Source organism: Aotus nancymaae, unplaced genomic scaffold (genome assembly GCF_030222135.1).
Source record: "Aotus nancymaae isolate 86718 unplaced genomic scaffold, 86718_ANA_hifiasm-v0.15.2.pri h1tg000108l, whole genome shotgun sequence".
NCBI classification, from domain to species: domain Eukaryota; kingdom Metazoa; phylum Chordata; class Mammalia; order Primates; family Aotidae; genus Aotus; species Aotus nancymaae.
In genome coordinates this window covers 10,860,043-10,869,293 of record NW_026988523.1, presented here as the reverse complement: position 1 = coordinate 10,869,293, position 9,251 = coordinate 10,860,043, and the positions used below count along the sequence as shown (strand labels likewise).

The 9,251-nt window shown below is 40.0% G+C and overlaps 1 protein-coding gene across 8 annotated transcripts in view; it reads right to left on the bottom strand.

The window, feature by feature from the left end:
* The window catches only part of RASAL2 (RAS protein activator like 2), a 375,087-nt gene that overhangs the window by 9,224 nt on the left and 356,612 nt on the right, over positions 1 to 9,251 (bottom strand). For 5 of the 8 annotated variants that reach the window (XM_012444487.3, XM_012444493.3, XM_012444492.3 and 2 more), the window contains 4 exons: positions 8,226 to 8,360; positions 6,628 to 6,830; positions 4,683 to 4,770; positions 1,384 to 1,414 (listed from right to left, as the gene is read on the bottom strand). In XM_012444487.3, coding sequence (XP_012299910.1) covers positions 1,384 to 1,414; positions 4,683 to 4,770; positions 6,628 to 6,830; positions 8,226 to 8,360 — 457 coding nt within the window. The remainder of the gene's footprint in view (positions 1 to 1,383; positions 1,415 to 4,682; positions 4,771 to 6,627; positions 6,831 to 8,225; positions 8,361 to 9,251) is intronic. The other 3 variants (XM_012444491.3, XM_012444488.3, XM_012444496.2) reach the window with 1 other exon arrangement.

Genomic DNA, 9,251 nt, shown 5'->3' with positions numbered 1-9,251 from the left:
GTAAATCATTTCAGAACCTAACATGAAGTCCATAGTTTTTTATAAAACATCACAGAAAACAGTCTTTACCTATGCCTGTAAAATTAAAAAGAAAATAACACATGAGGAACAACTCCAAAGCCAAAAGGAACTTTACGACCCTAGAATTTACCCTGAGTAAAGCATGATAAAGTTTAGTCATGGTAAAGTTCAGAGAGGAGGTAGCAGGGCTGATGGCTAGTGCTGCTCCTTACTATGAAAACAGCATCTACCCAGGGCCACCATGTAGTGCTGCACTCTGGGACACATGCTACTGGGAGCATGCAGAGTGAAGACCATGGCCCTGGGAAAATCTAGGTAAAATCACATAGCACCACGGCATCAAGTAATACTTCCCTTTCCTCTCCTGCTTCCTGGGGGCAGGAGGCAGGATCTGTAAGACAGCAGCGCTGGCTGTCACAGTTTCAAAAGCATATTAAAAAAAGAAACAACAACATACCAGCTCTTGCTTGTCATTATCACTAAAAAAAAAAAAATCCTTCTTTCCCTGATGGAGAACTCATGTGGTGAGATACACAAAATTAGCATTATTAACGAGCCATTCATCTAGTATAAGATGCTTTCTGTTTTGGGAAAGTAATTCATTTTAAGGATAGGCAAAACTAAAGAGCTGCAAGGCTTTTTAAAAATAAAAATTCTTTAAAAAATTATAGCCAATGAAGTTTACTAGGATAACAAATATAGCTCTTTGAAAAGCCAATAGGTAAGAACTAGCCAGTGAAAACTAGAAAACAGGAGATAAAAGCTAAATATGATATTCCCCCCTTTCCACCACCATTATTAGGAATGATCTATCTCTAAACTGAGTAACTAATAATTTCTTGAATGACTAAAGAAAAGATATTTCAGAATTGGGATAAATTATAAAGTCTCAATACTAAGGACATTAGGATTCTCTAGGGTTCATCCAAAAATAAATCATTCATTCATGAAAAATTTGATTTTTAAAGGGTCAAAAAGAAGGCTAAGAATGACTGTAATTACTTAGTGCCTAAAAAGGTAAAAACTGACGCCAAACAACGCCCCTACTAAACAGCTGAAAGTTTCCACATAAAGAAATTCCCTTTGTAATTCCTCCTACTGCCAACCTCTCAAAATAAAATAAAATGTAAAAAAAAGAAAAAAAAAAAATCAATTAGAGACTTATGAAAGTCAAGTTCAGTTGGCAAAAGATGCTCTGACATTTAAATTCTGCCTGGATTGTAAGGGAAAGCAATCTAGTCCATGCTTGACAGGAAGGATTTCCATGTGGGGAGTGGCAGGAGCTGGAATGTGTAGGAGGCCAGTGCACTGGGCCAGGGCTGGGAACTGCTCAGCTAGAGAACGGACGCAGGGTTTACTTGCCTGTTTGAATAATCTCATCTCCATTTATGACCTGTAATTTAACACAGTGGAGATATCACTTGCAACAGTAACTAGGTAGCTGCTTTGCTTCTCATAGGAGGAAGCCTTTCTCTGTTCTCCACCTGAGTCACATAGAGAGATTCTGGAGCCACAGTGTCTGCTCACGGTCAGGGGTGAAAGGTGGCACATTCTCTGGTCTGCTATTTAAGAAATGGATCCTTATTATCATCACTAGGATCCTTATGGAGAAGCTACAAAGTCCAGGACAGGTGCTTCTGCCACTCACCAAAGGAGTGCTCATCCTTTTGCAGTTCCTGTTAGAAAGTGGCGGATGCAGGCCTGTGCTTTGTAGCATGAAATGACTCAAGGAGAAGTAGAGGTTGAATTCAGGGACAAGATTTTCCTGGTGGGGGCACAGGGCTGCTGAGAGAGATGAAAACCAGTTCACTGGGCACCTGGCTGGTAGTATTTTGGGAAGTGTTGACATAAAAGTTATGAGTTACTTCTGTGGGAAGCTTTCACCCCAAACATGTCTTCATTCTATTAAATGATGCCAGAAGGGCTGCTCTGCTCCCTCATTTACTTAAGAGATGAGATTCATCCTTACAAAAGAAAGGATCTGATATAAAAATCATTCATTACAAAGAATGCCAAAGGATATTTAAAGTCTTTTGCTATAATAAGATCTGAATGTATCAGAAAGCCAACACCTGGAATTGAGAAACATTCCTTTTAAGGACACTATAATTTTTTAAAATTTAACTACAGTGTTTAGGATTTGTGCTATGCATGGTGCAGAGGTTTTCCAAATATAGTCTAGTGGCTTATCCCAACTATTCTTTAGGGATCCGTAGTGGGCCTCTGGTAGAATAATTTATTATATAGTATGTGCTTGAGTAGATAATTTATTATATTTAATCAATCCCAGTAGGATTTGATTCACTAGTTGAGAGTGGTCCTTGCTGTTGAGTGGTTAAAGGAAGCAGCTGGATATTCATCTATGAAAGGTCCCTTGATTGTATCAAAATAGTCCAGAGAACCAAACCATTTCAAAACCAGTGTCTTGAAGTACAGACTCAAAATATTAACTAGCTTAGCCAGACCACCAGTCTGACAGTTTGAGGATAACATTTTTCCCATTCCTGCATATGACACCCTCCTGGTTAATTGAGAGAAAGTTTGTACTTTCCAGAGCATTTGAGCCCTAATCAATGAGATTCCCTCCCTGGCTTTTACCTTCTATGCCTAGCAGGTGACTTCTGCTTTATACTCAGTTGCCTAGCCCTAATGTCAAATTAGGGGATAGGTTAGAAATCTTCAGGAGCTAATCATGAGGCTGTCCTGTCAGCCTGGGTATAGAACCACAACTGTGGCACACCCAAGCTCCCTCTGCTTAAGACTATTACTTTTTTTTTTTTTCACAAAAGGGTCTCACTTTGTTGCTCAGGCTGGTGTGCAGTGGCGCAAATATGGTTCACCACAGCCTTGACCTCCTGGGCTCAAGCTATCCTCCCACCTCAGCCCCCCAAGTAGCTGGGACTACAGGCATGAACCACCACGTCTGACTAATTTTTGCATTTTTTGTAGAGATGGGTCTCACCATGTTCCCAGGCTGGTCTCGAACTCCTGGGCTCGAGCAATCCGCCTGCCTCAGCCTCCCAAAGTGCCGGGATTACAGGCATGAGCCACCTTGCCTGGCCAAGACTGACACTTTTAAACCAGTTGAAATTATTTAAAAAGTCTGTTCTATCTCATTAGTACTACCATCTCTCCTGGTGCGGTTATTAATAGAACTCTCCTTGCTTTAGATTGCTATATTAAAATTTCCAAAGTGAAAATCTACCAACATTCGTTTTCCTGACTCAATTGCCTTATTTATCCAGGCAGTTTTTCTTAAGTCTCTGGGATGAATTTTTGTAGTATGAATAGTGAGATGGCTTAGTCTCCACTACCCTTACTTCACCTACCCTGGGGACATCTAAATTCTTTCAAAGGACCAAGTAAGATAATTACTACAGACCTTTCTTCTGATTCTAAGCATGTCTATGTATCCAGAAACTATAGAGTTCAAGAATTCAACATATTTTAAGGAGCTGTGCTGATGAGAGAGCATCATCACAACTCTCACTTGACTTCCAAGTCTAGTGTGTTTAAAGGAGTATGAGGCCCATGAAGCATTCTTTCCATGACTGTGCTTTCAGCCTCACTCTCAATTTTGTTGAAAAATAAACCCCATTTCACATGGACTCTGTAAGGAAACTAGACTGTTAAGTACATGTTTAAGAATACTGAGGGCTCTAAAATATGTTGATTATTAGCTGATACCTAGAGAAGGGAGTAGGCCATCTATGCATAAAATCCTTGTTCTTTTTTTTCCCACAGTTTAGGGATATGATATGGTATTTAAGGTTGAAAAAATGCAAACCTGGATAGGTTATCTTCAGGGAAGCAATACACTCAGTGGCTAGATAGCCACTATCAAAACTATCAAAACTGTACCTGCTTTTTGTTATTTGTTTCACTCTAAGAAATACAACCATATTTTGCAATGATAAAATAAAAAAAAAAGGAGTTAGAAATATTTCCTGCCTCCTGGATTTTGCTCTAATCATTGACGTGTCCCTATGAGGTGCTCTTGGCAGCCTTTATCTCATTGGTGTCACAAGTGTAACCTACAGTGAGCAGAAGCCTAGGTTCTGATTTCAACAATCTTGTCTTTTTTTAAAGTGTTATCAGAAGATGCTCTCTAAGCACAGCACCAACAAAGAAGAGCAGCCAAGCACATTCCAAGCAGCAATGCTAAACTCTGAGCCAAAAGAATAACAAGGAAAGGTACCTTTTTACAACCTTGTCTTTCCCGGGCAATTCCATTACTGTCTGGGGCAAAAGGTTGATGGCAGTGGACGTGACTGACAAGACCGTGAACAGCACAGCCAAGCAATGGTCAGTGGAGGTCACAAGCCAGACACATGCAGTGCACTTTTCACAATTACCCCCTTAGAAAATGCCCTCCTTTCCATAAGGAAAGAAGCAAACCCCATCATGCACTAGGTTGAGATGTGTCAAGTAACTGCAATAAACACGCTAATACTTTGCTGAGTAAACAGACTTGTCACCAGTGAAAGAAAGCAAAAGTAATGGAGGTCACACAGACACTCATTTAGTCTTTAAAAGGTAATGTCGAGAACTTTTTAATGACCCATTTTCTGGTAACTGCCTTGGCATTTGCAAGGGTGAGAAGTCAGGAAATAATTGTTGTTATAAACAAGTGCCTTCTATTAGATTCAAAACCTGCTTACCTGTGCATCGATTATTTTCTGCTTTGCATCAATAACTGCTTGCATCTCAGCATGATCCTTCTTCAGTTCCTCTTCCACAGCCATTAGCCTAGAATATGGCAGGAAGGAAATATCAGCATCTTCAAAGAGAGGGCTAGCTAGTGTAGAGAACAAGAAAACTCAAAATTCAGCACAGTCAATATTCTGTCCTTCCTGACAAGACACCTGCAACCATCTTTTCTTTCTTCTCCGCCACCTTGGAAGAAGACACCTAAGGTTGATTTTTCTCCTTGTGCCTGGATCCCATACATTTTCATCTCCTTTGGAACAGTAACCCCATAATCATTTCCTCCCTGTTCTCCCTCAGATTTGTTCCTGAGCACAACTTATTTCATCTTAAAATATCAAACCAAGCAACAAAAACCAAACAACCCTCTCTTAATCTCAAGTTACCCTAATTTTGGCCCACTTTCTCCTCCCTTGCACAGCTACGATTCCTCAGTGAGTACTCTACACTTAAATGTCTAGTATGTTTTCTGTCCGTCATTCACGTTTTAACTCATTGATGTTTAACTTCTGCCCGTCTACCTAAACACCTCTCAGAAAGACTGTCAATTACCTCCACACTGTTAAAACAACAAACAGTTCTGTTTACTTGACCTGTCCATAGCACTTTACAAATATTGAGGCATAGTGGTTATAAGCATGGAATCTGGAGTCAGATTGCTTGGATTCAAATCCTGGTACATCACTATGTGACCTTGGGCAAGTGACTTAATGAATTTGTTGCTTGTTTATTTGTAAAATGAGAATAACAGCAATGCATAGTGGAGGCTGTGATAAAGATTAAACAAACTATCATGTGTAAAGTGCTTAGAAAAGTGTGTGTCCCATGGCGAGTGCTATGTTAAGTGTCTGGTAAAAAACGACCCCTCCCTTATTTTCCCTTGGCATCTGTAGCACTCTCAAAAGAGGTCCTCTGGCCCCAAAGATATACCATAAAATTCCTTTCCATGTTTCTGGACTCATTTTGAAAGATTAAGTTAGTCTTGGGCATTGGATATTTCTTTTTTTCTTTTTTGAGATGGAGTTTCGCTCTTGTTGCCAAGGCTGGAGTGCAATGGTGTGATCTTGGCTCACTGCAACCTCCGTCTTCTGGGTTCAAGTGATTCTTCTGCCTCGGCCTCCCAAGTAGCTGGAATTACAGGTATGCGCCACCATGCCTGGCTAATTTTTTGTATTTTTAGTACAGATGAGGTTTCTCCATGTTGGTCAGGCTGGTCTCAAACTCCCGAACTCAGGTGATCCACCTGCCTCGTCCTCCCAAAGTGCTGGGATTACAGGCGTGAGCCACCATGCCCAGCCTGATATTTACATTTTTTTGAAATGGAGTTTCGCTCTTGTTACCCAGGCTGGAGTGCAATGGCGTGATCTTGGCTCACCGCAACCTCCACCTCCTGGGTTCAAGCATTTCTCCTGCCTCGGCCTCCCGAGTAGCTGGGACTACAGGCACGCGCCACCATGCCCAGCTAATTTTTGTATTATTGGTAGAGATGAGGTTACACCATGTTGACCAGGATGGTCTCGGTCTCTTGACTTTGTGATCCACCCGCCTCAGCCTCCCAAAGAGCTGGGATTATAGGCGTGAGCCACTGCGCCCGGCTACATTTTTAAAACCCAGTTCTCCTCTAAGAGTTCTCAAGTAAACCACCTAGTATTAATGTTTTCTAATTGTTATGGTTAAAGACAAACAGATTATCTTTATCTTCACAGGAAGCACCAAGGTCTCATATTCAGGATATTTTAAGAGATACAGTCAATCATCACATTTGTACTGAGTACTACAAGGATAAAAATGGCTTTTGCTGCCATTCCTTCAGGATTCTGTGGATCATCTCCTCAATTCTTTGTCTTCCTAACTAGCCCACATCTACTGCCAGGTGATGATGCTTTTCATCTGGCTAACCTGCTGATGATGCTTTTCATCTGGCTATCTTTCTCTTCCTGCTGTCTTCGGAGCCGCTCCTCGCTGTCCTCCAGTCGGGCCTTGTATTCCAGCAGCAGCTTCTGCATCTGCTGCTCCTGCACCAGCAAGCGGCGTTCATATTCCTCCAGTCGCCGGCTGGACACTCTCAGGCGCTCCTTCAGTTTAGTAATTTCTTGTTCATACTAGGGCAGAGGAGGCAAGGAGAGAAAAACTGGAGTTACACTGCTTTTAGAAATTAGTGATTTATTTATTTATTTAACAAAAGAAACCCTAAGCAATGTAGCTAGACGCTGGCTGTGCTGTTATTCCCTATACTGTTCCTAATATTCTTTAAAATTATCAGTGGACATAAATGCTAATGGAGGATTGCCTTCCTTACTAAAATTATATTTTTAATCTTAACTTGGCATTCCAAATTCTACATATGTATGTCTCTCTCTCTACACTAAGCTACCATTGCTGCAAGCCACATCCAATCTGTGATGGCATCAAATGAAAGTGGGCAAAAAAACAGATGAAGTACTTATAAGTCTGAGAAATCACTTAAAATAAGCCAAAAGTCAGTTGTCTACAAGAGAAAAAGATTCTGCATCATTATCTGCACTGCAGGATCTCTGACGTGTTTTAGCTCATCAGACTGCCATTCCTTTGTTCTACTAGAATCAGCCCTTTAAGAGAACAAGCAACATTTCTATAATGTTAAGCTCCTAAATCAATAAATAAACTTTTATGGCAGAGGTTATTGCTGCTTTCCAGTCACAAGCACTAAACAAAGGCCTACATGTTCTCCAGGGCCAATTAATATTGCTTCTTGGCCCATTTTCGCAATATGACTCACCTGCCCAATTTGGTACTGCTTGCTGGAACATACATGTCTGTGTTCTCACTAAGAAGCTTTACATAAATTCAGTGACTCAATTAGTTACATGGCCCTTTCCTGTACTGTAGTTGCTGTGGCTGGGGTTTGAGTACACAGGAATATCATGCTGATAAAAAGAAGTTAATTGTCTGGTTGACAAACGATATAATGCTATATTATGATATCCAGGTTCTTGTTTGATAACCCTTTTTCCCCATGTCAACTTTTCATTAAAAAACAAAAACAACAAACTCTAAACACTAGATAATGTCCTTTTAACAGTCATCTATAGAACTACACATTCGTTATCCAGAAAAGGTAAAAACTAAAACCAAATTGTTACCAAGATAAAGAAGTCTTGCCCTAGGGTAATTTTGTCCTTGGGTGAAGACCAACAAGTTTATAAAAACACAAAATACTTACCTAAAATGACTAGAAATGAATAGCAGAGTATCCCCTTGATTAAGGCATCTACATTAAAAAGAAAATAGTAGCTAACTGCCACCCCCCAGCAAAATGAACATTTTCCATGTATATTCACACACACACACACACACACACACACACCCCACAGATCTATTTTACAGAGATATGTATAGGACGATTAATATAAGGGGTAGAGGTGAGGGTGGGAGGAGTTTATGTTCTTAGCTAGATAACTCTTTTAGTGGCCTATCATTTGGAGATCAGTGAGTAGATGAAGCAGACTAGGTTCTACCTTCTCAGCATGCTTGGCTTCATCTTGATTTTGCTCAGTTTCTTCTACATCCTCTTCATACTGCCCATTGTTCAATACCCAGGCTGCTGTTCTCTCTACTGGGGACATTGTGGCAGAGTCCACAGGTGACTGAACCTGCATCAGAAACAGTTATTAGCATCTCCCCTAACAGCTCACCCACATGCTATGTTTCAAAACAGCTATTCTTGGAAGACGTTAACTGTGATCTCTCAGTTTTCTAATAAATGCTCTTAGCTTTAAGTATTATTTTACTAACGCTAAGGCTAGGGGTGGGAAAAGAGAATATCCATTTGTATAAGTGCAAACTATTCTTAATAGAAAGTTGTATACATCATACCCAAGAAGTAGCCTTATTCTCCCTCTACAGAAAGCCAAAGACTTAAAATTGTTAATTTGCCCAGTGGCCCAAATGCTGGTACGTAACATATTGCCTGCGAAATTAATAAATGATCTCTGCCATAAAAGTCTTTTATGTCATAAAAATCTATTGATGATAAAATAAGAGAAAGAAAGCTTAACTCGATGGTCAAAACATCTGTTTAACCCAGAGACAATCAGAAATCAAAAAACTGATTAGTGCTAAACAAACTCACAAAGCGTCCATTTATATATCGGCATGCCAAATATTAGGTTGGTGCAAAAGCAGTTGCAGTTTTTGCCATCACTTTTGCACCAATCTACTTAGTTTTCATATTAATAATTTCGAGAAAGAGGACAAGTGATATTGGTTATCTTTACAGAACTCTGACTTTGTGAAAGATTAAGACCACTCAAGAGTCCTTACACCAGAAAATTTCTTGAAAAGGGATCAAAATGATGGATACTGGGTAGTCTACCCAAGTTAGGATAGTTAGGTAAGTTGTCCTTTTCCAATACAGATACACACGGTCAAGAATTCTTGACACTCAAGTAAGAGAGTTGCAACTCTGCTACTTAGTAGTTAACTCACTTAATCTCTTAAATACTATTTTCCTAATCTACCGAATAGAAATAACATCAGCATCA